Consider the following 27,024-nt stretch of genomic DNA (forward strand, 5'->3'; position numbering starts at 1 on the left):
CATAAATTCAGTGAAAGTCAACCCTTGTTTACGGTCGATCAAATGTAAGGTAATGTCGTTCTCTAGTTCCTACGAGGATGAACCTGTTCAGACAGATTCAAACCATATTCAGGCCGATTCACTCATAACCGCAGATTCCCATGATGAACATGATCAAACATATTCAAACTTATATTCAGGCTAATTCACACTATCTTCAGTCTTCACACATAACCGCAGATTCCCATTCATTGGTAGCTGCAAGTTCTCATTCCAAATAGTGCGCAAATCATGAACTTTCGACAGATTCAATTCCTTGAAAATTTGTACCAAAAGTCCATCCTACTCGTTTGCATGCTTAAGCCCATCAATACTTGGTCCCAATCTTGGAGCTCATGAACAATACAAGGTTTCCCAATTTCCACAATCTAAAATACAGTAGCGATTTACAGTGGAATCAGCTATTTTGAGCTCCAACTGTACAAAATCTTCAGATGCCACATGATAAACCATACACTATGGGGAGCCAAGATGTGGAAACAGGCAACGGCAACGAATGGTTAGGGGGCCTCCATCTATACAAAAATTGATACTGCGAGCGCTTTACGATTCACCAAGCAACCGTGCAAGCTATACCAGCTGCTCATTTTTCAATCTTCATGGAACCTGAAGTGTGCAAAAAGGAGGAACATTTCCATGAGTTTGATATATCACTAGTACTAAACATAATTTTTGACAAAATTTTGGATCATATATACCAGAATTGTTGGTGCTGCCCTCTGCCATTGCGCCACCAGGGTTGTAGTTCAAGTGAGGAATGTTCTGAAGTCCTTCCCACATGGCAGGTATCTAGATTCAAGGTTCACATCAACCCATTGCTATGATTTTGTTTATTCATGTGTGATTTTGTTATCTTAATATGTGACCTGAAGTTACCTGGTTAACTGTGGAGATGTCCTGAATTGTTGTCCCCTGCAAAACATCTGCAGGGTTGGAAACATTACACAGCATTTCTGGCTGCATGATTCCTTGGTTAAAATGAGCAACGAGGGCACTTGATCCTGGGTCGACTCCGTAGAAAGCAAGATGTCTATCTTGTGAAAGCATCATCTGAAAATAATAATTTCTGTGAACAAAATTTATCTATAACAAATTCTTAAAAATCAGAATGATCTGCAGTTGTCATTACTTGTTTCGACAGAATCTGCTCAATATCAAAGCTAAGCTCAGGGTTGACAGTTGCGAGTTTCATCGACAAAAACTGCAAGTTCAGATTGTGTTAGATTACAGAGTGATATTCCAACTGTCCAAGAAATAACTGAACCACCACCCTAATAGTACCTCAACTTGACGTTGTAGTGACTGTACATAATTGATTATCTCATCAAGCATGACTGCCTTACCAGTGATCTGTGAGGGGACAACAGTAAGTTGCACAGCACAAGATAGTCTCGAAGATTTTCTTGCAGATAAAAGAAGAAATTTACCTTACTGCAGCCTGGGACAAGATCTTGAAGCAGCTTCATCCTCTCGCTTATCTTTTTTCTCCTCAGCTGAAAAGAGTTCCATCAACTCAAGAATAAGTAAAGGAAGATCACAAAGCAAAACTGAACCAGGAGCAAGAGTCAAGAGTACTACTCAGAAGCTTACTCTTTCTGCAAGGCTGTGGCTATTAGTGGCTTGGCCTCGCTTTGCCCGGACATGAACATAATCTTCTTTAGTACCATCACCATCAGAAGAATCTTCCTTGCTTTGCATTTTGGAGCAACTCCTTTGGTTGTCCTCCTCCATTGATATCCTCTCTTGCTGAGATGAAACCTCTGTCTGTTGATCACCAACATTCTAAACCAACAATATAATGCATTTAGCTATTGACATAAGAGAAGAAACCATCCACATATAATTCCACACACAGATTATATAACAAAGCCCAGAAAGAAAGCATACTTGTATCCTGCTACTTGCTGATGGGTTCAACAAGGCAATGTGATCATCTATTCCTTTCCTTCTCTTTGCACCACTGCTATGATCATCACTCAGTTGGATGTTTTGACAGAATGTGCCTGTGAGAGATTATCGTCACTATTAGGATTTATCTACAAAATCATTACCTTCAAAAACATCTCAACAACTGCACAATACTAAGTTAAGAGCTACTAATACCTCATCAACTGCATAATACTAAGCTAAGAACTACTAACCGTTGGGTGATCTATAGAGTCCCTCTCTATCCTCTAACACCATGGGGTAAGCTTGAAATCCAAATGCGCCACTGTTATACCCCATCTTCTGATGCAGTGCAACAGAATCCCAGTTCACCTCCAAGAATTCTTTGCCACTATTTGGACCAGGACACTGATCAGATTGCTGGCCTGAATACATCTCCAACTGTTCAGGAAACACCTATCTTTCCCTGTTCCCTGTTCAGCAGTGCAAAATAGAGAAGACATATGAGAAATTCAGAACTGCAACAAGATTGCCCCAACAGAACATAGAAAGCTAAAGAACACCTTGAAACTAAACATAGAAAACTTTGATCAAGCCTGGAAAACCCTTCCATTCAAATGAACAGCTCAACTAGTAATCCTCACACAGTGGTGAAATTTAAAAGCAAACCAGTCCCTTCAAGAACCACTACATATCCCCTATCTAAAGATAAAAAGAAGGCCAAAAGAAGGATCACCATCCAGGAAAAGTTCTGCTGTAACAGCTGGAGATATGCTTCAGAGCCTTAAGGAACAAACCAAATCTGCCACCAAAGAAGAACACACAGTCCAGAAAGTGAAACTTTAAACCCCAGAGCACACAAAGGGATGAGAGACACAGGAGAAATGAACTCCATCATTAAGCAAACAGCACCCACTAACTTATTCTTTTGGAGCAAAGTGATGAGACTGGAGGAGAGCCTCTGCGCTTCCTAAAAGACTCAAAATCACCAAAGCTAATTGGAAACAGCAAAAGCCTACCAAATCTTCAAGAAATAGGCACGTACCACATTACCACCGTTGTAACTTGAAGAAAAAGAGTGTTTGTTTCACTGGATGTAGAGCTTCCAGACAAGTTAAGAACTAACCAAGAAGTGCGTCTCCTTTTGGATATGGCTAGGCAGCTAGTCCCAAGAAGCTCAAAAGAGCACCTAAAACTGCCCCAAAATTGAACTAAAAGAACCTATTTGGATGATGAAATCATCAAGATATCACACTCAGGGGCACACAGAAAGATGAACGTCCCCTCATGGCCTCACAGAGGATTTGATCACCCTATAAAATCTCACCATTATCTAGGAAAATCACAAATGTGAAGCTAAAGAAAGAACACTAGTACTGCATCAGCAAAGCTTATAAAAGGAAGCAGAGTGGGCAAGCTACTAGTTCAGACTGAACTTGGCGAGGGCGTGAGGCCATTTGAATGCACAGATAGCTGGACTAGGATCTGTGAGACATTACTAGGGCGTTGAAGCTTTCCGAGAGCAGAAGGAAGGAAAGCAACAACCTTTGACTACTCCACCGTGGTATAAAGATCTTGAAAGGAACAGAAGCAAAAATGTTCAAGACAATAACTGTTCGAAAATTACCTGACCGCGAGATCACATGAACCCCTGCAAGAGCCCACCACCAATTTCACCTGCAAATGGAGACATGTGTATACTGAAACAATTCAATAACGCAAAAAAGGAAAAAAAAACAGCAGCTTGATGATCTCCTCCCTTTCAAAATTCTCTCTTTTTTTAATCTTTCTCCGCAGCATCTTACCTAGTGCCAGTGCGCATTTGGACACAGCTCAGTTGTCTTCTTGGCCGCAATTTGACCGCAGGGGAGAATGAATGGTGCGGTGAAAGATTATATGGACAAGAAGAGGGAGCAAAAGGGCAAGAAGAGAGCTGCAGGCTAATGTGGTGTTTGTTACCTGCCACTGAGGTGAAATGATTCCTTCTTGCCCTCTGGCAAAGGGTTGTTAACCACTGCAACTGCCCCCCTCCTCTCTCTCTCTCTCTCTCTCTCTCTCTCTCTCATCTCTCTAATATTTCCAAAACCTTAGCGTAAGCTAACACCTAATCAAAAGTTACAACAGACTAGTGTACCAGTAGTAGTAGTTTACTGCTTGCTCTACTTTAGTACAAAAAGAATAGCTGTAGCAAGGAGAAAAATAAAGTAGGGAGTGAAAAAAAAATAGTAGCATACAGTTCTCACCTGCCCAACCTTTGCATACCCTCAATGTCCAGTTGGCCCCAGCTTGGGCTGAAGTAGAATGTAGATAAGTATTGATGAAGAGGTGCCCTACTGTGATTTTCTTTCACAGTGTTGTTTATAATATTGGCTCTGTAGCAGTAGAAACACTAGTGCACAACTGCAAAGTTTGAAATAAGAGGGAAATTTTGACCAAGTAGCAATAGTAGTAGGTTAGGTGATCACATAAACTATATCAGACAGCAATGCTTCTACTATGTTCCAGTCAAGAAGATTTTACACAATGTTTAGTATACCATTTTGCGGCCAGATACAAATAGCTCCTCAACAGCTCAACCATTTTTGCGCTCAACTTCTAATGTCCCAGCAATTGTTTCCATATGCACTATGTTTCTTATTCTAGACTAGATATAATCTTCAGTCCAATTTTACCCTTTATTAGTAAAATGCTCATGCATTACAATGGATTCATATGAAGTTGCAGTGCGCAGGCCTATAAGTTGGGATGGGATCTAGCATATTTTATTTTTAACCAATAGCTTAGTTTTTATTTGTTTCCTCTTTGACTGTCGTTTGTTTTTCTTTTCTCGCCGATAAGATATGGTTGTGTGTGCAATATGAGCGGAAGGGAGGTTGCAATTGTAGAGATATTTGTTGTTGTAGTAGCATTATATTAACCCCTTTGCAGTAGCATAAAGTTTTTTGGAGAGCTTGAGATTCCAAGTAATAGCCGATAAGAAAAGTTGGTTTTCCTAGCTTTTTATTAGGCTTGTAGTGGATTCTGTGGTTACTAATTCTTAAAACTTGTGAAAACCTGGATTGTTTGGGGAAGTTAGAGAAATTGTAGCTGCCGCAAACTCCCTAAATAGGGCCTAAGATACTAAGAAGTGGCTGATGAGAATGTGAAACGCATAAAGTTTTTCACCTTCTAAATTCTAGTTTATTTTCTAGGTTCTATTACTACATATTCTTATATTCTACTATGTGAGAATTAATGTGAGAATTTAGGTTGTTTACAGTTGCTGTTAGAAGAAGCTGCCGATGCTGGAAACTTTCTAGATAGGACCATGTAATAGTCTTTTAGATTAAACTACGGTGGCTTTGCTTATAAGGTGGGGGAGGGAAGGTGCTTCTCTTCCACACCAAGCTGCAAGCTTTGAATGGAGGGGAGATCTCTTTCTAACTGAAAAATTTTAGTTCCCACGTAAAAATTTTACACCATGTCACATCAAACGTTTAAACACCTGCATGAAATATTAAATACTCTCTCCGTCCCAAAAAAAGGCAAACCCTGGATTTCCGTGTCCAATTTTAACTGTCCGACTTATATGAAATTTTTTTATAATTCGTATTTTTATTTTTGTTAGATGATAAAACATGATTAATATTTTATGCGTGACTTGTCTTTTTAATTTTTTCATAATTTTTTTAAATAAGACGGATGATCAAACATTGGGCATGGAAACCAGGGTTTGTCTTTTTTTTTTGGACGGAGGGAGTATAAACTAAAAAAATAACTAATTACAAAGATTGCGACTAATTTGCGAGACGGATCTTTTAAGCCTAATTGCTCAATGATTTGACAATGTGGTGCTACAGTAAATATTTACTAATGACGGATTAATTAGGCTTAATAAATTCGTCTCGCAGTTTACGGACGGATCCTGTAATTAGTTTTTTTATTAGTACCCGAACACCCTATACGGCACCCTATATAATACCCGATGTAACACGCTAAAACCTTACGCCCCTAAATATAAACAGCCTTAGACATACTGCTATCTATTTCTACACTTGGTCTTTTCTCTCCTTGCCAGCCTACCTTCAGCTTCTCTCTCTCTAGTTCTACGCCAGGGGTGAGAGGGATAGGAAGGAAAAACATAAGGAATCTTGTAATCTTTTCACCTTCTTGTCCTCTACAGTCTGAAATGCAAGGACTGGCTGGATATGGGGGATATGGTCAAAGAAAACACTGTAAGGAATCCTGCTGCTCGCTTGCTTGCTGAGGTGTCTCCATCTCCACAAGATCTTTCTTTTCCCTGCTTTCTTTATGGATACAACTAGAGCCCCCGAATTTGACAAGGAGATTGATGAATGACTTCAGCAGCAACAAATCAGCACAGCTCTACAGGAAAATGTTTAATCAGCTAATAAATCAGCACAGCTCTACAGAAAAATGTTTAATCAGCTAGGGCAGTAGCAGCAGATGGGAGAGACTCACTGTCATGAGTTGGGGATGACTTGGGAGTACAGTATATTACCCTCACCTAGACACCTAATTTGCATCCCAATAAGAGAATCTGGGACTTGTATTAGAGCAGGTACAATAGCAGGCTATTAGCCAGCTATAAACATATTTTAATACGATAAACGATGAGAGAGAAGAGCAGCGGGCTACAGATCTGTAGCCAGCTGCAGCATGAACTCCAAGACGCAATGTGTGTATGACATATGGGATCATGTATTAATAGTATAGTAAACAATTATTGTATGAATTGGCTATTGCATTGGCTATAGATGATTTGGAGCTAATAGTGAGCTATACTATTAAACTTGCTCTTATGTGTCGGTGTGATTGGCTGTTTACATGCTTGCAGTAATCTAAGCAAAGTATATACTTAACTACGGTTCTGTCCAGATTGACTGTTTTTAATACTGGAAGCATTAGCTGTTCCTGATCGCCTGTTCCATTGATGTTCTTGCAAAGCGATGAGAGTGAAAGAATCATGGTTAGAACTACTACAATTGATTTAATAATGGTTTATTATGGGTGTATTTTGACGTGACACTGAGAATCGATCACTCGTGCCAAATCCACAGCACAACTTTTCTGAAGATTTGAGAGCTGGAATGGAACGACTAGTCATTGTCTAGTTTTCACGGTTACCAAGTGTGCTACTAGTGCACTAGGCCTTGTGACATCACGCTTGTACTGGGTAGAGCTCACAAGTTTTGTTGTTTAATCGTTTCTCCTGTACCCAAGGCGTACCGTCCCTCTAACAAAATCTCTTTCTTTTTAGAGCAGAATGCACACGGAACAGAGGAGTTTAGATTAGTCGCTCGACTTGATTAGATAAATGGAACTTGTCACAATAGAGAGTGCGAATAAGATGGCAATTGGTTTTGTTCGGATTGAGATAAGGTGCAATTGGTACTGCACCTGCACAATGAAGACTATGGCACTGTTTAGTTTGCGCCAAACTTCTTTCCAACTCCTAACTTTCCATCGCATCACATCACTTCCAAAACTTTCCTACACACATAAATTCCTAACTTTTTTTCAAACTACCAACATTTCCCAAATTTCTCCCCAATTTCAGAAAGTAATTTGAGCCGTCCATATTTTAATCTAACGGTTCACGTTCGCTGCTATGGGATGTACAAAACAATACTTTTCGCTAGAGTTAAATGGTGTTATATCAGTGTATAGTGTATTGATCTGGCTGCTTTCTCATCACGGTGGTGCTAGGACAACTGCTTAATTAAGTTGTAGTTAGACTAGTAACTATACCGGATCCTGACTCTAGAGTAAAAAAGCATCCAATTTTTCAATTGAAGGCCCAGATCAAATGCTACAAAAGTTCTATAGTGAACACCATGGATGAACAATTACCCATCTAATTTGACCCTTGGATTTGCATCTAAAACCCTAAGGCCTTATTCGGTTAATCTCTTAGAGGGGATTTATTCCACACCTATTGTGGTGTAAAATTATTCCTCCTTAATCCCCTCCAATTCTCTTCAATCCCCTCTAAACCAAACGAGTCCTAATGTGATCTCTTAATAAGTTAGTACAATCACACTAGAAACTGCATGGAAATTAGATCCGCATCTTAATACTGCTCTATTAGTGCACTTCTGTCCAATCATGCTTAATGCTAAGTCTAGTGACGCTGACCTCCCATGATTTAGTAAATTCTAGTCACCTTAGGCCGAAACGCCAGCGCTAATATATATTGCACCGATCAGCTAGATTGAGATCAAATACGGTTCCATAAGGACTGCACGTGATTTTGATCATCTATTTTTTCTATGGATGGTTCAGATTTAACGCTATCAGTATCCAAGCTATGGTAAAAAGTGCAGAATTTTTTCGGCTGAATAATATCTTGGATGATCTAACTGTTGGATTTTCATCGGATGGTCCTAGACTGCAGGTGAACCGAATCCCCTAAAGCTTTATACCTTAGCGTCGTTGTGGTTAATTAGCGCCGAGTTAACTGTCTACTTCTGCAATTAGTAGTTCTTAGCACAATTCATTCTCGGTTTTTTAAGATCATCATTTCGTCAAAATTTCTCTACAACTTACGAAGTATTACCGTAAGAGATAATCCGATGGCTATAATCATAAAAGAATGGGCCGGCCAGGTAGCTGTTTGAGCTGAATTAGCATCCAACTCGAAGGCTCCAAGCTCCTCTTGGATTACAAATCGATGAACTGAATCAGCCAGCCACTGAAACCACACTCTCCTAATTAAGCACGCCCAGTTAATTACAGGGCCGCATGTATACGGTGAATTGTATGATACGGCAAGGCACGCGTACAGGGCGCGTAATGATCATATCGTCGCCTCCCCCGATCGATCGATCGCCCGGTGTGCGCTCGCTAATCAAGTGTGCGCGCGATCGCCGCGTCGAGAGCTCGCGTGCATCAATGCCTCCCATGATGGAGACCTCACCATGCAATGGACGAGAGGATGGAGACCGGCCGGCCATTTTAATTTTGCATCAGATCGATTAGTTTAGTTAATTAATTCCCGTGGACAATCATAATCATCCGGTCGGCTTTATTAGCGCGCGAACAACAGCACAAATTAAAGCCAAGGTTTATGTTGGCGCAAAAGTTGATTAATTTATTCTGATCTCTGAATTCTGGATTTGGATTTTGGAATTCAGAATGATTTGGTGTTGGGCACGAAAATGTACGATTACTTAGGATCCTGGAGAGTGGAGAGACCGATTCCTACGGAGGAAATTAATTATTTAATGAACAACAAACCAGGTTAACAGTAGTACCGATTAGGCAGTACAACAAACACCAAAAATTAACCAAGACCAAAGTGCCTCCCCTGCTTTAATACTACTACTATATGGGTTACGTAAAGTTAACGAAGAGATCAATGTGGTGTGCAGGCAACAGCTAGATCTGCTCGACATTATTACCACTCCTAAGCTACAGTAGTAAGTACTTTCAGAAAGAGGAGTTTGCATGCATGCCCGAACAGATTTCTTTGGCAGAGAGGATCACAAATAAAAGCACTTCTTGCAAGTTGCAAAGTGTACATTCTGTACTAGTTCATTGTACAAGCAGGCAGCAGCTTCTGAAACTGTGAAATCCAACATCTCAGGTTGCTCACACAAGGCTCCTCTTTTTCTTTGAGAGGACAGAGGACACTGTCGGATGGTAGCAATGGTAGCGGCCCAATGAATGTTTTGGGCCAAAGAGAAATATCCTGAGCAGGCCATTAAATCGAGCTCGTACTCAGCCTCAAAGCCCAATCAGCCCAAAATTGTGCAGCAGGCCTGGAGGAAAATCTACTAATTGAGCCCATGAAATCGAGTTCGTTCTCAGCCTGAAAGCCCAATTAGTTCAGTCTCCAGGCTCAATATTGTTCAGAACTAGACCCAATATTGTTCAGTCTCCAGGCTCGCTTTGCACAAGACTTAAAAATGCTTTGGGCCTGCTTGAAACAAAGTATTCACCCAGATCTAGAACAAGTAGTTACACAAAGTATTTTCAGAACGTACGTACACTCATATCTGTAAACATGTATAAGTCTACCCTACTTTTATAAGCACCTCCTAAAGATACGGGTGCCTTATTATCGACAGGTACATCGTAACGCAAACACTCATGTAAAATCTAAGACTAAAACTCGCTCATAAAATGTAATTTTGAATGCGTGGTGTAAATAATCAGCGATAATAATTCAGTAAAGTAGCCGAAAAGAACGATATAAGATCTTCAAATGCAAAATTCGTAGAGGTTAGTAAGTACTAGTAATACGTATGATTTATGTTGTTATATACACATACGCGTCGAAGCATAAACAGAGTAATCGCCCTCTAGCTACTTGTTCGCCCACTAAAGCCTACTCGCGCCGCCATGGATGGAGAGATCGATCGAGGCCTCGAGGGGCGCCTTAGATGCCGCCGCGGAAGAATGGCGCGCCGAGGAAGTCGCTGGAGTAGGTGCCGCCGCCGTTGGGGAAGAGCGTGAGGAGGCAGACGACGGCGAGCACGAGCCCCCACGCGTAGCGCTCGCTCCCCAGCGGCGTGATCTCGTCCTGCGCCGGGATCTCCTCGCCGCCGCGGACGAACGTCGCGAACAGCCCCCACGCCAGGCACAGCACGCTCCCGCCGATGATGGCGCCCGCGCCGAGCGCCACCGACGTCGCGAACGACAGCACCGCCGCCGCGCCGCGCCCGAACAGCGCCTGCGCGATCCGCCCGCCCTCCAGCCTCCCGCACGGCAGCAGGTTCAGCGACGTCACCACGATCCCGAGCAGCCCCGCGAACGCCAGCGGGTCCACCGGCACGCCGACGCCCTCCACCGCGTTCGGCAGCACGTTCCCGAGCTCGTCGGCGTACGGCCCGATCACCGCCTGCACGAACGACAGCAGCGGGTTGTTGTAGAAGAACTCCGGCCGGACGAACAGCGCGTTCTCGCCGCCGTTCAGGCTGCCGTCGGAGACGAACGCGGAGACGGCGAGCGCCACCGAGGTGAGGTACGCGCTCGCCGCGCGCGCCACCGGGATGTCGAACAGGGCCTTCTTGTTCGGCAGCAGCGACTCGTAGTTGTTCATCACGCCGAGGCACCCCGTCCAGTTGGACGGCACCAGGAACGACGGGCTCAGCTTCACGCCGTACCTCGCCGCCGTCAGCCTCGTCGCGATCTGCCATGGATCATCGGCCGGATTGGTCCAAGAACACGCCGAGATCAGCAGCATAAGTGAGCAGAGCTCAGCGGCAGATCTTTACCTCGGATACGCCGAGGATGGAGAGGAAGCCGGCGAAGAGAGGGAGCACGTCGGAGACGTAGTCGTCGAACGTCGCGCCGGGCTTGAGGAAGAAGCCGCTCATGATGGCGATCGTCCCGAACGTCGTGACGGCCAGCGCCACGGCGCTCAGGTATCCCCACGGCGTGCTCAGTTTGGTGATCTCCAGCTGCAGGTCGATCTCTGCCTTCGGCTGGACCATGCAGACCTGATCAATCCAATCACAAGAACACGCCAAGATAAATTGCTTTCAAGTTTCGACGATCCATAAATCAAAGCCACAACAACATCAATCACGAGTGATCAAATGCAATCGATAACATTATGCCACAAGATTATAAGTTGGTACCTGTTTTGTGATGTCGTCGTTCTTCTCCTCCATGAACCAGAGGGTGACGTCTGTGCCGGCCGCCTCGGCGATCTTCTTCTCCAGCTTCGGCCTCACCTCCTCCACGGGCTTCCTCAGGTTGCCGATGAAGATGCCGCCGTCGCCGAACCTCCGGACGTCCACGGCGAAGAACGTGTCGTAGCCGAAGCAGCTCTTGAGCTGCACACACCAATCGACCAAACGATCAAATCATTTTTTTTTCCCTCATCTACTCATCTTAGCCCAATTGGGAAGACCGAAGACGTACGTCAAGACGCCATTGATATACCTTGTTGAGGTCAAGCGCCTTGAAGGTGTTCTCGGCGAGCTCGAGCCTCTCCTTCTCGCGGGCGAGCTGGCCCCTAGCGAGGCCGCGGAGGAGGCCGGCGAGCGGGTTGGCGTCGGGCTCGCGGTCGAGCTCGCGGAGCTTCCGGTCGGCGCGCTTCTTCTCCAGCTTGATGGCGGCCTCGATGGACGGGTTCCCCATGAACCTCTTGAACTCCTCGTCCGACCTCCAGTCCACCTCCTGCTGCTCCTCCTCCTCCTCCTCCAACTCCTCCTTGCTCTTCTTCACGCCGCCGCCGTCGGCGTCTGCGACACCGTTCTCTCCTTCCACGGCGTGGTGCGACGCCGTGGCGGCGTCGTCCTGTCCGCCGCCGGCGTGGTGCGACTCCTCCGCCGGCGCCGCCTTCTCCTCCTGCTGCTGTTGCAAGGAGCACCTGAGGAGGAGGAGGCTACTGCTTCGCCTGAGAGGCCTAGGCTTGCAGTACTGGTTCTTGGAGAAGAGACTGAAGCTTCTTCTTGAGCTTGTACTAGTTGCAGTGTTACTGCTGCTGCTACTGCTGAACAAGAGAGAGGTGACGAGGGAGGACGACGCCATTGGCGACGATCGAGCTAGCTAGCTTGGTGTGTGTATGCTTGCAAGTGATTGTTCTAGCTGTTCTTTCTTGCAGATCTGAGAATGGAAGCTCGTAGGGGAGCTTAAAAAGGTTCGGAAATGGAGAGGAGGAGGGAGAGTTCTAGAACGTCGAGAAGGCGCGGGGAGGAGTCGTGAAGACTGCGACGGTGAGGAGGCTGAGCTGCTGATCGAGTAGCGGCGGAAGGCGACGAAGGAGTTGAGGCCTCGGCTTATCCAACTGGCAAGCTGAACTGCACTGCACCTGCACACTTGCGGCAGCAGCTCGCTTGCTCGTGTAGTAGTCGTGTGGCCCCTACATTGACGGACTACTTGCCACGTTTCCATTGTGGGCTTAAAAAGAGTTGTTCTGAAGTTGGCTCCCGCAGTCCTGCTCGTCCTGGGAAATTAGAAAATATGTAGCCAGAAATCTGAAAACTACCGTTAAATTAAAAAATAAATGTACAGGATTAATCCACGTGATCACGAGTTTACTTGTAACAAAATTTTTACTCATGATGACGTGAACGAATCTCGAACATTTATTTTTTGATCCAATGATAGTTTTCAAGTTTTCACCACATATTTTTTTGCTGCTCGTCCTAGCTCCAGCACAAAATATAGAGTATACCAATTTGAGTTCAGTACTATCTCCATTTTTAGTACTACTACTTGTCAGTGTTGAGCTCAATATGATACTAAGGCCATGTTTAGATCCCACTCCAAAATTTTACACCCTATCACATCGAACGTTTGAACACCTGTATGAAGTGTTAAATATAGGCTAAAAAAAATAACTAATTGCACAGATTAATCGTTGCAAGATGAATTTTTGAGCCTAATTACTCCATGATTGACAATGTAGTGCTACGATAAACAATTGCTAATGACGAATTAATTAGGCTTAATAAATTCATCTCGCGGTTTACTAATGGATTCTGTAATTAGTTTTTTTATTAGTGCCCGAACACCCCATGCAACACCATATATAATATTCGATGTGACACGCCAAAACTTTACACCCATGAATCTAAACACCCCCTAAGGGCTACATTAGAGGTGCAGGAAAGTTTACAAAATTTCATCAGAATTAGTTCAATTCCCACGAAAATCCCTTGAAATTCCACAATTCCATTTCTAAATACTTATCAGTATTAACCGATACTATTTCAAACTTAACTATAATAACTTTTCATTGGATTATAATGAACAAAAGTTGTGTAGTTCTTATTTTGAGAGGGTAAAATTCCATCATACTTTGGTAATATGATATATTTTAAATATTTGTGAATTTGTTAATGAAAAGAGTGGTAATGGATTGAACTAAATAGTGTCCATTGAATAGTGAACTAGTGAGTTGTGACCAGTGAAACGGGGATAAAAAGAAGTACCAACAATCTGGTACAGTGTAGAAAAAGTGTGTGATGGGTGAAATACTGGCAATCAAATTCAGTGGCTCTAAGGTGATTTTCCTCTCCTTTTTTTTAAAAAAAAAATATTGTAACGTGGCCAGAGGCAGAGTTTATTACGAGTAGTAATCAAAATGATTGGGCCATGCTACACAAGAAAGAGATGTCAGTGATGGATTTAGTAGTACATCTTCAAGATTAACATATGTAACAGCCTTGTGCCATCTTGTTACAGAAAGCGATTATGGATGTGCTTCCAACTATGATCTAGCCTTCTCATCTTCCCTCCAAAATTGTACTTACACGATAGAAATTAGAATCTAGTGTTGGATGGCAATCATCACCTTTACACAATATCAGATATCACCACCTTCGCACCAGTGATGTGAGCAACTGTCAAAACAATAGAAGCAGTTAGCGCTTCTTGCAAGCAGTTTCTTGAGTAAACAATTATCAGTAAGAATGCAAGGAAAAAATGGCTTTCGACAGAAACCAAGAAACCTTATCACATGATCACTTTCAGATTTTTTTTTTAAAAAAAAATGCAACAGTTCAGCTCTCACCATTTTATTAACTTACGAATTCTGGCTACCTCAATGAGCTCCTCCAGTCATGCATGATGAGTTTGGAGCCATGATGTTACAACTTACAAATTGATTACAGTGAGATATATTCAGAAAGCAAACTCCCAAGATATATTCAGGCAAGTAGCCAACTTATGACCAAAGCAAACTCCCAATATATATAAAGAAACATAAGATCCATGCTCATTGAAAAATTTCAAATAATTGTTTGATTTCATCATATTTGCAGTTATACTGATGTGTGAGGATTGATAGTATTGTTCGGTGGCTGTTAGATGACACTCTATAGGGTTAGTCAATAAAATGTAGAGTTTCTAATCATCGTGAGTAGCATGGTATCATCAGGTAATAAGGCGCAAAAGTTTAAATGGTTAGATGTGGTTGTATGCATTCTTTACTAGTTGCTCCAAATGGAACCATTTACGTGACAACAAAAGTATAGGCCTAGAACATCACTCTTCAGCAAACTAGTTGCAGGTGTAAAAAAATATGCCAATAATTTGAAGAACTTTCTTAACCTCAAAAAGCTCAAAAGGACTTCCCCGCCTGTAGACATCATCTTGCTGGCTCTGTCCAGTGGAAAATAGTAGAGAAACCAGGGCACGCCATCCAGTCAACAAAACCCCAGTACTTCCCATGGCTACCAGGATAAAAGGAGTTGGTGGAATATGACCAGATGACAGTGCTCGAATGGCGAGGCCCAACTAAAGAGGAGAGAGAGAAAACAGAATAAAAATAAGCTATGAAACACCAGAAAAAACATTAACATTAACATTAACTACATACTCATAGTCAATAAACTTTAGCAAACAATCACACGATAAGGCAGATGGACAGCTGTTGTAGAGTTCAGAATAGAAATAGATTCAGATGCTGAAAATACTGTCCAATCAGATATAATAGTCTCCATCATTTATGAAGATATAATAGAGGAATATATCATCATTTATGAAGATATTATATACTACGTTACATTCAAGAGAGTATATCTTGGTAGAACACCCCACCCTCGCACAAGCACACATGTACACACAGAAGACATTGTCTGTATTAGTGTACGTAAAAGTAGGTGTCATGTAGTTTGCACGACAATCTACGAGCCTATGATGTAGCACATGGAGGACAGAACGGAAATGGTTTGGGTACTGGTACAAGGTGGCATCAGTCAATTGTCAAGCAAACAGCATATAGCTTCATTATAACAAAAGAATGGGTTCCATTAGTCCAAGTTATAAGTGAAGACACTCAAAGATAAAAGTTCGCAATTCCCACATTATACAGTTTACTTATGTGTTGACCCATGATAGCAAAATAACATCACAAATTATATGTAGATACAAACACATTACAATTAGCAGTCACATTTGAATTTCGAAACAGAACTGATAATTACCGGTATCCCAACAGCCCAGGATTTGGCCGCAACAACTACAGCGTTCCCCACGCCATTGCGACCTTTCGCATCATCCCCGAATCCGCCAAGGAGATAGGCACTGAGCAACCATCCTGCACAACACCCTATTCTGTAAGCAATCCTTCCTCCAAAAAATGATAAGCAGGGGGAGAAGGCTGTCACATTTTCCTGACCAGCAATGAAGGGATCGGCCGTCTTGAACGTCTCCGCGTCAAGAACAGGCAGCCCATGGCTGAACCTTCCTATCGCGGAGAAGACGAGGAGGCAGAGCACATCGCCGCTGGCCAGAAGCCCCAGCTTCCTGCGGAACGCAAGTGCACCGCTCAGCGAAACCGAATCAAATCAGCGAGCACGAGGAATGGATCGAGGTGCATCGGGGGAGTTATTACGTACGCGTAGGAGACGAGCTTGGACTCGGCGGCGGCGTCGCCGGGCTTATCGAACTGGATGACGCCCTCGAGGGGGACGCCCTCGTCCGTAACGCCGACGAGGACGGGGTCCTCGGTGGCGGTGGTGGTGGCGGGGGATCCGGAGGGGCCCTCCCCCGCGGCGGCGAGGGCCCCCCGCCGCGCGTCGGCGCCGGAGAGCGCGAGGCGGCGGCGGCGGCGGTGCGGGAGGAGGCGCGTGGTGGCGAAGAGCGGGTACGGGTTGGGGACGCTGCTGCTGCCGCTACCGCCGTGGCGGCCGGGCTGCTTGGAGGGCAGCCGCCGCGCGGAGACGGAACCATTGGCGGCCTGGCTCACCAGCAACATCTCTCCGGTGGGCGGTGGCGGTGTCGCCGGAGGCGGCGGCGGGTGGAGATTTTTTTGGGGGTGGTGGAATGGAATGGAATTGGGATGGCGGAGGAGGAAAGGATTTGGGTGGGTGGTCTAAAAATTTGCATTTCGCGGTGGTGGTCTAAAATGGAAGGAAACGAAAGCGTGGATGGCGTCAGCGGTGTGGACGAGAAGCGGGGGGCCCCGATCGTTGGATGCGGACCTGCCGGTAACAACTCACACAAGTCACAACACAGCACAACTCACGAGACCGTCTACGTCGGCTCAGCTCCTGGCGTGGGATGAGCTCCGTCCATTTGTAAGCCGTGCGTCCGTTCATTCGTGTCCTTGATATTTAATTAACTAGATAAAACCCCGCACATGGTTGCAGGAATTTCGTATGATAACAATAAAAAAATAACGTGTAAGATAGCTAGATAACATCAGATTAAGTAAATTAATATGGTTTATGATAATTTAAATTTAAAAAATATGTAGAATGGTGATTCAAACGTAAAAAGTAAGGTGGTATGACTTTATGAAAGAAGAAAAGTAGGGAGATAGTTTGGACCGTAGATTAATCATCTAAAGACTAAAAGCAATTGATGTGATATGACTTAATTAGAGGAAAAAAGGAGAAAGATAATTTGGACCATAGATTAATCATTTAAGCACTAACTAAGTAAGGATGAACTATATAAGTATATAGGATATCATAAAACATAATAAAGATATACATTGAAACATTATGTGAATTATGTTGGATGATAATTTAACATGTTTGTATTTGAAAAGCTCTTAAATTATAAAAACTCTAAAGATATAGCATGTTTGCATGATAATGTGATGATTGTTAGTGAATGATGATGTGACATCTTTGCATGTTAAGCTTAAGAAATTAGTGGGGGATAACTTTATAGTAAGATAGGATTCCTGGAAAATGTTAGCCTTAGAGTGCTCTTTGGCCATTGGATCAGGGGTGTCTTCAAGCTCAAGACGAGGAGAGTGAGGAAGCGGGGTACTTAACTACGATGGCGACTTTCCAATAATGACGGTAACAACGGTGAACTACTCTTCACAACGGTGATGGTTGGTTGTGACGGTAAGTTATAGATTAGATTTTAGGGTGGGAAGGAAAGTTAGGAAGAGGGGGGGAGCTTTTCTGGGTTTAGAGAGATGGTCATGTGCGTGGTTGGATCAACAGTGAGCTATAGCAACGGGTGGGTAGTGAGGCGGCGGGGTGGTGTTGGAGTTGTGGTGATGGAGGATAACAATGAGGGGGCTGTCAGCAGGGTAGAGTGGGGTGGCACAAAAGGTCCTGCTTGGGAAAGGTGAGAGTGGGGAGGCAGGGAGGAGCCCAATCTAACAGGCTTCGTCGGCGCCGTTTATGCCTTCCATCCAACAAATGAGGTCAGAAGTGGAGTGGTTGGGCGAGGGAGGTGGCGTCGAACACTCGAACGAGTGGACACAGCACACGGGAAGAAGAAGGTGAGGGAAGAGGTTACTCAACACTATCTTAGCCATAAAAACAATTGACTGAATTTTTTTATATATTTTTAGGTGACTGAACTAGACAATTCCTTATTTCTTGTTGGACTTCAGAATCAATTGTGAAGGATTAGATATTGTACAAATCGAGAAGAAGAAATTTAACCATTCAAATTTAGAAAGGAGTCGTGCAAGTGCACGACATAATTTTAAGATGCGGTATAGTTTATGTGCTAATTGACATCAACATGAAACCTAGGTATCAAAACCTATATGTACTAGACCAAATCCTGTATGGTAGCGATATCACACTTAGTACGTATCCTTTGTGCCAACATCAGCACATAAAAGTATACTACATACATATTAATGTATCACGTTTCATAGGTTTTTTTTTCCCATTTTGAAAGCATATCACTAACTAAGGACCATTATCCAATCGTACTCGGCAATTGAAAGCAACATAGTAGATGTTACAGTTGTAGGTAACTTTGAATTTATCCGGCTAGCAGTGGGTCTGTTCGGAAGAACTGGCTGCAGTAGCAGCAGCTACAGTGCCAATAGTAGCCAGCCAGACCGAATGTATACAGAACAATGCAAACTGCTGCAGCCGAACGGCTAAGCTACGCAGCGCAGCATAGACAGCTGCGGAAACGGGCCACCGAACGCCCAGTAAATACTAGTTCCTCTGTCCCAAGATATAATTATTTTTAATATAGTGACAAGTCAAATATTTTAAACTTTGATTATTAATAGCAAAAAAAGAAAAAGATTAATCATGTAAAATTGATGTTACTAGATTTACTATTAAACAAACTATCATGCTCCCTCCGTTTCTAAATATTTGACGCCGTTGACTTTTTAAAATATGTTTGACCGTTTATCTTATTCAAAAAATTTAAATAATTATTAATTCTTTTCCTATTATTTGATTCAGTGTTAAATATACTTATATGTATGCATATAGTTTTACATATTTCACAAAAGTTTTTGAATAAGACGAACGGTCAAACATATACTAAAAAGTCAACAGTGTCAAATATCTAGAAACGGATGAAGTAATATGCAACATTTTTTATTTAAAACATCTTATTTTTATAAATATTATTGGTTCAAATATCATCTCGGAGAACGTGTGAGAGTCTAAAAATGCTTATATTTTGAGACGGATGGAGTATTAGTAAATGCACAGAGTGGTTTCATCAAGGTACTGCTGGATTGGTTTCTGAGGCCAACAAGAGTTTGTTTTGGTGAACTGTTTTACTGGTTAAAAGATCCCAATGTTATTCACATGGGCTGCATGTTCATGGCAGTTTCTTATTCTCCTGGAAGCACCAAACTTGCATTTGGATGGGTGGGTGGTAGCCTAAGGATTTGACCATCTGAGCTCCAATGCAGTTGTTGCATCAAACCACCCCTATTAGTTTTTCCCCTTGCGTTCAAACATGACGTATACCAGATGTCATACTTTGTAATTTGGATATCTGAAGCACTCCTCAAGAAATATAATTTACCAGCTCGTAATCTGCGCGTTATCGCGGGAAAAAAATTAATTCAAATAATATAGTACTACACAAACTTAAAGGTTTTGTATCATATTGTTCAACTTATAATTTTGTAGAACAAATTAGAAGTTAGGGGAAAGAAACATAAACATGATACCAACCCACTCTAAGTCGTACTCCGTATAGGCCTAGCATTGCATAAAAGAATACTCCACTAGGCTGAAACGTAGTCAATATTGATACTTGATAGTAATAGAAAATCGTAAGGATGAATAAAATATTAATAGAAACGGATGTTTGGTTTGCAATTAAAATAATTTATGGGACACACGTGAATCATACTTGATATGGATCGTGATTTGATGATTTAATTGTAACAAGCCCGATACATTAAACGGATTTCAGAACAGAATTACTAATTAGAAAATATGGTCATTTTAAAACATGCAAATCAAAACTAAAGAGTCAAAGACCACACGAGCCCAGCGCGGGTAAAGTTCAGGTATGCTGTGAAGGAGCCGTACTTCACCAGCTTTAATACTACTTAGGTTTGTAGGAAGATTTCGCCAACTTTAACACAAACTTATTGTACAGTGTAAGATTCTCTTCTATAATTAGTACATTTCTATGAGGAAAAGGAAAAGAACTGCTGAGCTTATGGCATGAGAAAGTCCTTTGGTCTGCCTACATCCCTCAAGTTTTCAACTGATATATTACATATCAACAGCATGGTAGATCAGACGTACAGACAAAGAGATACTATCTCTTCTTGCAGAAGCCAGCCTTCCAAAATCAAGAGATGCTTTTCTGCATACAACTTTGGGACACGAACAGAACCTGCACAAAGGAAAGCATAGAACACCACGTGTAGCTTGTTAACAGAGAAAAGAGCATGCTGATGGTAAATGAGAATTGACGATGAAAGTACTAAGCATGGCATAACAACGGAAGTATATTCTAACTTTCTTTTATCGTCCTTTTTTGTGAACAGGCCACCAAGTTAACACGAAGATGAAATTTCTATTTTGCAAAAGAAAACTCAAGCTACTTTATATACTAAGATGCAAAAGAAAATGTTCGGGAGAAAAAAAAAGATGCAAAAGGAAAGTCTGTCCTACCAGGCTGTGAAAATTCTCATGGGACATTGATTACACAATATCATGCCGCAGGGGCTTTACAACAGATGTTGAGGACATCATCCAGAGGTGCATGATCACCAGTGCCCTCATCTTTCCTTGCATATATTAATTCTTTCCCTCTGAACACAAACATTCCACCCTAGCACACACAAGTAATGTAAGCATCAAAGATTCTTCCTAAAATCCTAAAGATAAGTTCAGATGATGGTGAAGAAGCACAGATGTGTGGGCATATGATCCAACCTGTTGTAGAACACTAGCCCTATCATCTGGGGTGGCTTCAATTGTATAGTTCTTCACTGCCTCCTTGAGGGAGTCAAATCGTGAAAACACACTTGCCTTCAAGGAAATATGTAACATTTTTCACGACAAGACAGCTATGCAAGTGAAATCACAAAATTTAATGATGCTTACACTGGCTGGATTGAAGAATGTGCGACCAATACCAAAATACAAACCCAAGAGATCATAGGCCTGAAGGTGAAAAGGCTCAATGTAAGTTGTGCAATCAGTAACAGAAGAATTAAAATGTTTTTTTTATCAACAACAAAATGTCCAATGCAAAGATAATTGAACTTCATGTGTATTATGTCCAAACTGATGATGCTTCTGTCTAATTCAGATATCAACATCTATGTCTGGACAGGGAAGAACAATAAATACATCATATACTGTTCAGGAGAATTTCAGTATCTGAAGACCCCAATTGTAATTGAATGCTTACTTATGGAACAAATTTGCATACTATTAGTGCACTTATTATAGTTGAAAAAATATTTTAAAAAATTAAGAGAAAAAAAGAGAGGTTTAGAAGATAGAAACCACTTTCTACAGCTGTAGAAACCTTCCATTTGTGAATGCAATCTAACACTAAAAGTTTTCCTGCTGTCAGTTGACATGAATACTGCATCTATGTGTTCTGATTTCATCCAATCAGGCGCAACAGAGACAAAAATTTAAAATATTTTCTCCAAAGTAGTAACTACACATTTTATGGGATAGGTCCTGTTAGTGCAGTTCAAACAATAGAAAGGCAAGGACACTTTGCACATGGGGTACTCTTAAGTAAGAAAGTGTGACCTGTGAAGATATAAAACAGATTCATAAATAGGTGGGCACAAGAATATGCACCTTGCGCTCAGGATCTGCGTAGAGGTAGTCCAATGGAAATGGTAACTGCAATCAGCATTTTTTTTGGAAAAATGTCATTTGGGATGGAAAAATTTTACGGGCACAATAAACAATGTCAAAAATTGCTTTGCTCTGCAAATCCATTGTCCAGCAAGTTGTGAGATTAGAGGGGCAAACTAGACAATCGACATGATTGACCAGCAGCTGTAATGATCTATTGCAATAATTCGTAGCCAATTTTTTTTTTCATATTATAACAGATAGGAGGTTCAAAAGGTCAAATTCCATAGTTTGAACTAGTAAAACAAGGTTTTTCATTATGAAAGAACTGTTCATGATGTGTGTGTTAAAAGCTGAAGTATAAATTGAAGAACACTGCGTACACGCTCAGCAAGAATACGGGCTTTATCTGGAGTGCCAACACCAACGGCTATTAGCTTGACACCAGCTGAATCAAATCTCTCTTTTGTATCCCTCAACACAGAGGCCAACTCCCAACTACAGGAAGCACAAATAATGTCCATGATTAGCACAGAAAAGAAATTAAACAAGTCAGCAACAAATTCTTATGAATGAGGTCATAAATCCGGGAAACAGATATCCACGAGAGGAGCAAATCTTTCTCACCAGCAAGGGCACCCAAAATGCCTTAGCAGGGCAACAACAGCCATTCCCTGTACAACAGAGAAGTTCTCCAGTTTATTTATGTACTACATCGTGTTCATACAAAACTCCTCATAGTGAAATAACAATGCTCCAATGTTCAGATAGTTTTCCAGTCTTCAAAAGGACTCTAAATTTGCTCAAGCAGCAACCCATCACATCTTATATTGTCAAAAATCATGTGTGCAAAATTTTGATCATTCATGAAGGAAAAATTTCCTAGCTCAGATCTCCTTGCAGTTTACTAGAAAGTAGATCGAGCTAATTAGGGGGAGACCGACGAACATCTCTACCTCGTTCTGGTCCCACAGGTCCCTGAACAGCACGGGCTCGCCGGTGGCCGCGGAGTAGATGGCGACGCCACCGAGGGCATCCCCGATGCCCGACCCAGCCTCCGGGGAAGAGGAAGGCACGGAAGGGGAGCCCGAGGCGGCGGCGGCCGGTGCCGCTGGTGAGCCGCGGAGACGGAAGCACCCACGGCGACCGGGGATGAGGAGACCGTGCCGGGGAGCGGCGGCTGGGCGAGCGGACGGCGGGAGGGAGACGCGCGGGACGGGGAGCGAGGTGGACGCGGCCGCCGCGGCCATGGCTGCGTGAGACGTGGCGAAACCCTAGACGCGGGAGGGAGACGGAGGCGAGCGAGTGGACCGTTGCGGTGTGGAGGTCGTTGCGGATGGCGGGGGGTGTAACCACGAGTTTCCAGGCGTATTTCTAAAATGGGATATGAGAGATGAGATTTGGATATGGAAATGGATGAATCACTAGGATTAAATGAGCTGTGAAGAATGGATGTTTATAATACAATATTATCTTTTGAAGGGTGGGATATTATTTTCCAATCCCATTTACCAAATAAAGATTTAGAAAACACGCAATCAGAACACAACAATTTGCCTTTCCTTCCTATAGTTCGGGATAACGTATCATTAAATATTAGTTAAAAATTAAAAATAAATTAATATATATTAGTTTTTAAAACAAATTTTCTGTTGAACTTAAAAATAGTAGTTAAAAACGTACTTGTGAAAAGTAGAGAAGTAGAAGTTAAGAACATGTAGAGCATACCAGTTCTTCGTTAAATTGTAAGATAGATACGTGCGATTTTTTTCTTCAAGTTCTTTTAACATGTACTAGTAACAAGTACATGCTCTATGACCCATATTAAAAGGGATTAGTTAAAGATACTCCCTCCGTCCCATAATATAAAGAATTTTGAGTTTTTGTTTGTACTGTTTGACCATTTGTCTTATTTAAAGAATTTTACAATTATTATTTATTTTCTTTGTGACTTACTTTATTATCCAAAGTACTTTAAGCACAACTTTTTATTTTTTATATTTACACAAATTTTCTGAATAAGACGAGTGGTCAAATATTGCAATCAAAAATTCAAAATCCCTTATATTATAGGACGGAGGGAGTATTAGGGATAAAACATTGGATCTCGTCTTTATCTACGTATTTTACACGTGCGAGCCTGATACGTGTGGTAGAAGGAGGGGATGGAAGGAACGCGACTCTGTTTTTAATTGAGTAGAGATATCTAATTGATTAGGTGTAACTGTACCTTTTACATCAGAAGTTCAGAGTTCAGACTGTAGTGTCATGTCCATTGGGTAGCTAATCCAATATCATGCTAAGTACATAAGCAAACCAACAATGCATAATTAATCGAACATCTAGTACTGTTGAGTCTAATTGCTCTCTGTTTGGCATGCTGAGCATTTCATATATTTACATACACATCTTCCGACGGCTAGAGACCTCAAGAAGTTTGATTGCAGCAAGCGTTGAGGACATCATCCAGAGGAGCATGATCACCCGTGCCTTTGTCTTTCCATGAGTACAGCAACTCTTTCCCTCTGAACACAAGCATACCACCCTGAACAGAAACCAGAGTACGATGAGCAGCGAACGACAGATCAGAACCAAGATGCAAGAGAAACTCTGAACTTCAATACAGAGCCACAAAGGATTTGTACATGCAAAGCACAGAGTTCAACAACCTGCTGCAAGATACCCGTCAGGTCTGCTGGTGTGCCCTTGAGCGTGTAGTTCTTGGTTACCTTCTTGATGGAATTAAGCCCCGAGTACATCTTCGCCTTCATGGACGTACATCACATGTTTAGTACTTCAATGCCACTCGTGCAAATGTTCAGAATTGCATTGCCACAAGCTTACAGAATTACACTACTAGTACTGAATTTTGATGCTTACAGGACTGATTAATGTCCGACCCAGACCATGGTAAAGCCCCAACACGTCGTAAGCCTGAAAAGATGAGTATCCATAGTAAATACGTGCATAAGCATAATACATCGTCAAAATCCAATGCCCGTTAGATTTCTCTTCACGTACCTTGCGCTCGGGGTCGGCGTACAAGCTATCAACAGGGAACGGCAGCTGCAGTGCGCAAAATCTCAGAGAAAGTCAGTGAACAGAGTGAATTGATCATGCTAAATGCCGTAATAACAGTAACAATGAGCACGCTGGTACGCTCTCTAAATCTCAATTTGATGTTAGAGTCATATTTATATTGTGTTCGGTTTCCCTAATTCTCCCCCGATTTTATTTCTATAAGTCGGTTATAGAAATAAGGATGTATCGTCCCTGTGTGTACTCTTGCTCGTGATCAATCTATTACCGCGTTGACTCCAATACGCTTTCATTTCACAGCAAGCGTAAATGCTTACCCCATCGGCGAGAATGCGAGCTTTGTCAGGAGTCCCGACGCCGATGGCGATCAGCTTGGCCCCGGCAGCGTCGAATTTCGCCATGGATTCCTTCAGAACAGAGGCCAGCTCCCAGCTTCATAAATCATAATCCATTTGATTGACCATGGACAAAAATGTTAGTAATTAACAGCCGAGAAACACAAGAAACGGAGCGAACATGGAAGCGTCGGCTCCATCTCCTCACCAGCAGAAGCACCCGAAGTGCCGGAGCAGCGCCACCACGGCCACCCCCTACGCGCAAGAACGACACAGGACTCCGAAAACTATCACCGATTCTTCGTGTTTGAGTGCGTGATTCCGAGAAAAACAGAGATGAAGATGACAACTACCTCGGTGGGGTCCCACAGGTCCCTGAGCTGAACGGCTTCGCCGGTGCCGGCGGCGAGCACGGACACGCCGCCGAGAGCGTCCCACACGCCGGGGGAGCCGCCATCGGGGCTAGGCGACGGGGAGACGGGAGGGGAAGCCCCTGCCGCCGCGGAGACGGCCGTCAGCGAGCGTCGGCAGCAAAGGCGTCCCCCGCGCGGCCGGGACGCCGCAGGGACCACGGCCCTGTTCACGCGCGACGCTGTCGCGCGTGTAGCGGCGGGCGCGCCGGCGAGCGCGGCGCGCGAGAGCGAGGCGACCATCTCCATAGGTACGACGAGGCCAAACTCTGAGACGCGTACTGATCGAGGGCCAGGTGCAGCCGCCGGTGCCAACGTGTGGCCTTGAGCGCGTGGCGCGGCGTCAAGTGGCAGCGGACGCGTGGGTTTTCGTCTAACTGAGTAACTGGGCCGTTCGTTGGGCTGGCGGTGAGTTTTGAGTCGATTTCTCCGTGAAAAGGAATAAGTTCACTTTAGGTCCCTGCACCGCAACACCGGATACAACGCACCCCCAATTTACAAAACCGTGCAAAAGAGATCCCTTGGCAGTTTTAGCTAATGTGACATCTACGTGGCTCCTTTGACTAGGTATTTTTTTCTACGAGGCATTAACGTGGCGCTTATGTGATAGTTCGATCCAGAAAAAATAACAAACACTATGAGACCCACATGTCAGTTACACACACGAAATAATAAAAAATGGTGGGCCCATGTGGCCCAATATGTCATCGTCACTCATCACATCTTCTCTCTCCTTCCTCGCCCGGGGATAACAAGGGAGACGAGGGTGTCGCAGCCTCCTAGAGAGAGGAGAGGGGAGAGAGATGAAGAAGGGAGATGGGGAGAGAGAAGGAAGAAGATGGGGGTAAGAGTTACATTTTTTAATTTAGGGCATGTTCAGATTATATCTAAAATAAACCTTAATAAGTTTTGGCAAGATGGCAGTATTGCCAAAATTTTGGTAGAATTTCTTATGTATTTACCAATTTTGGCAACAAACTAAACGTAGACATTTTTTCTGACAACTTCACAAAAAAAATGGTATGGTTGAAAATAGCAGTAATCTGAACAGCTCCTTAATTATTCGATGAAGCTGATATGTGGACCCACAATTTTTATTTTTTTTCAAATCAAATTTCACATAAGCGCCACGTTATATGAAGACTGAGTCAAATTAGATATGTAGGCGTCACGTCAGCTGAAACCGTCGTCCAAATCATCTTGGGACTTATTTTTTACTGGTTTTGACTGTTGAGGGACCTGCTCTATATGGTTTTTCGGTTGAAGAAAGAAAATCGAATAAGGGACATCATATGAACTTATTCCCCCATGAAAACCGCACGTAATCGGCCTTTTTTTTTCTCACGTGAAACCGGGCCAATAGCCCACCTCCACGCTAACGCCGAAACG

At 43.0% G+C, this 27,024-nt stretch overlaps 5 protein-coding genes across 7 annotated transcripts; all 5 read right to left on the reverse strand.

Annotated features, from left to right (window-relative positions):
- Positions 1-202: 202 nt before the first annotated feature.
- On the reverse strand, positions 203-3,922 carry LOC127766810 (transcription factor bHLH74-like). 3 transcript variants are annotated; one of them, XM_052291961.1, is made up of 11 exons: positions 3,732-3,922; positions 3,554-3,603; positions 2,181-2,399; positions 1,927-2,042; positions 1,630-1,821; positions 1,467-1,532; positions 1,321-1,389; positions 1,169-1,240; positions 916-1,089; positions 738-828; positions 203-645 (listed from the first exon to the last, which is right to left on the reverse strand). In XM_052291961.1, the coding sequence occupies exons 3-11, from the start codon at positions 2,359-2,361 to the stop codon at positions 623-625; spliced, it is 984 nt and encodes a 327-aa protein (XP_052147921.1). In that variant the 5' UTR covers positions 2,362-2,399; positions 3,554-3,603; positions 3,732-3,922; the 3' UTR covers positions 203-622. The 3 variants fall into 3 exon arrangements, with proteins under 3 accessions (XP_052147921.1, XP_052147922.1, XP_052147923.1); XM_052291962.1 differs by lacking the exons at positions 3,554-3,603; positions 3,732-3,922 and adding an exon at positions 2,972-3,537; XM_052291963.1 differs by lacking the exons at positions 3,554-3,603; positions 3,732-3,922 and adding an exon at positions 2,490-2,961.
- Positions 3,923-10,105: 6,183 nt separating this feature from the next.
- LOC127768040 (probable zinc metalloprotease EGY3, chloroplastic) lies at positions 10,106-12,558 on the reverse strand. Its single transcript, XM_052293551.1, has 4 exons — positions 11,821-12,558; positions 11,514-11,711; positions 11,148-11,372; positions 10,106-11,062 (listed from the first exon to the last, which is right to left on the reverse strand). Exons 1-4 carry the CDS (start codon positions 12,409-12,411, stop codon positions 10,310-10,312), a joined length of 1,767 nt encoding a protein of 588 aa, XP_052149511.1. The 5' UTR covers positions 12,412-12,558; the 3' UTR covers positions 10,106-10,309.
- A 1,366-nt stretch (positions 12,559-13,924) lies between these two features.
- On the reverse strand, positions 13,925-16,713 carry LOC127768042 (uncharacterized). Its single transcript, XM_052293552.1, has 5 exons — positions 16,227-16,713; positions 16,007-16,134; positions 15,813-15,925; positions 14,938-15,123; positions 13,925-14,228 (listed from the first exon to the last, which is right to left on the reverse strand). Exons 1-5 carry the CDS (start codon positions 16,583-16,585, stop codon positions 14,199-14,201), a joined length of 816 nt encoding a protein of 271 aa, XP_052149512.1. The 5' UTR covers positions 16,586-16,713; the 3' UTR covers positions 13,925-14,198.
- Positions 16,714-20,130: 3,417 nt separating this feature from the next.
- LOC127765010 (thioredoxin-like protein AAED1, chloroplastic) lies at positions 20,131-23,202 on the reverse strand. The gene is made up of 8 exons (XM_052289808.1): positions 22,808-23,202; positions 22,479-22,525; positions 22,235-22,349; positions 21,852-21,896; positions 21,135-21,194; positions 20,964-21,059; positions 20,700-20,859; positions 20,131-20,418 (listed from the first exon to the last, which is right to left on the reverse strand). Exons 1-7 carry the CDS (start codon positions 23,099-23,101, stop codon positions 20,740-20,742), a joined length of 777 nt encoding a protein of 258 aa, XP_052145768.1. The 5' UTR covers positions 23,102-23,202; the 3' UTR covers positions 20,131-20,418; positions 20,700-20,739.
- An 859-nt stretch (positions 23,203-24,061) lies between these two features.
- LOC127767708 (uncharacterized) lies at positions 24,062-25,938 on the reverse strand. The gene is made up of 7 exons (XM_052293136.1): positions 25,579-25,938; positions 25,434-25,480; positions 25,208-25,322; positions 24,873-24,917; positions 24,732-24,785; positions 24,521-24,616; positions 24,062-24,396 (listed from the first exon to the last, which is right to left on the reverse strand). Exons 1-7 carry the CDS (start codon positions 25,882-25,884, stop codon positions 24,280-24,282), a joined length of 780 nt encoding a protein of 259 aa, XP_052149096.1. The 5' UTR covers positions 25,885-25,938; the 3' UTR covers positions 24,062-24,279.
- Positions 25,939-27,024: the final 1,086 nt, after the last annotated feature.

This window comes from Oryza glaberrima, chromosome 3 (genome assembly GCF_000147395.1).
Source record: "Oryza glaberrima chromosome 3, OglaRS2, whole genome shotgun sequence".
Lineage (NCBI taxonomy): Eukaryota > Viridiplantae > Streptophyta > Magnoliopsida > Poales > Poaceae > Oryza > Oryza glaberrima.

Coding starts and splice junctions, on each gene's coding strand:
- LOC127768040 (XM_052293551.1), bottom strand. CDS start 12,411: ATGGCGTCGTCCTCCCTCGTCACCTCTCTCTTGTTCAGCAGTAGCAGC. Junction 11,712..11,820: donor AGGCGCTTGACCTCAACAAG/GTATATCAATGG, acceptor TGGTGTGTGCAG/CTCAAGAGCTGCTTCGGCTA. Junction 11,063..11,147: donor CCATCCTCGGCGTATCCGAG/GTAAAGATCTGC, acceptor GATCCATGGCAG/ATCGCGACGAGGCTGACGGC.
- LOC127766810 (XM_052291961.1), bottom strand. CDS start 2,361: ATGTATTCAGGCCAGCAATCTGATCAGTGTCCTGGTCCAAATAGTGGC. Junction 1,241..1,320: donor CACTACAACGTCAAGTTGAG/GTACTATTAGGG, acceptor CTGAACTTGCAG/TTTTTGTCGATGAAACTCGC. Junction 829..915: donor ACATCTCCACAGTTAACCAG/GTAACTTCAGGT, acceptor CCTTGAATCTAG/ATACCTGCCATGTGGGAAGG.
- LOC127765010 (XM_052289808.1), bottom strand. CDS start 23,101: ATGGCCGCGGCGGCCGCGTCCACCTCGCTCCCCGTCCCGCGCGTCTCC. Junction 21,195..21,851: donor ACGCAGATCCTGAGCGCAAG/GTGCATATTCTT, acceptor TTTCACCTTCAG/GCCTATGATCTCTTGGGTTT. Junction 21,060..21,134: donor CATTCTTCAATCCAGCCAGT/GTAAGCATCATT, acceptor ATTTCCTTGAAG/GCAAGTGTGTTTTCACGATT.
- LOC127768042 (XM_052293552.1), bottom strand. CDS start 16,585: ATGTTGCTGGTGAGCCAGGCCGCCAATGGTTCCGTCTCCGCGCGGCGG. Junction 15,926..16,006: donor GGCCGATCCCTTCATTGCTG/GTCAGGAAAATG, acceptor GGTGTTGTGCAG/GATGGTTGCTCAGTGCCTAT. Junction 14,229..14,937: donor GTCCTTTTGAGCTTTTTGAG/GTTAAGAAAGTT, acceptor TTGTTTTGACAG/TTGCTCACATCACTGGTGCG.
- LOC127767708 (XM_052293136.1), bottom strand. CDS start 25,884: ATGGAGATGGTCGCCTCGCTCTCGCGCGCCGCGCTCGCCGGCGCGCCC. Junction 24,918..25,207: donor CTCGCATTCTCGCCGATGGG/GTAAGCATTTAC, acceptor TGCGCACTGCAG/CTGCCGTTCCCTGTTGATAG. Junction 24,397..24,520: donor TGACGGGTATCTTGCAGCAG/GTTGTTGAACTC, acceptor GTTTCTGTTCAG/GGTGGTATGCTTGTGTTCAG.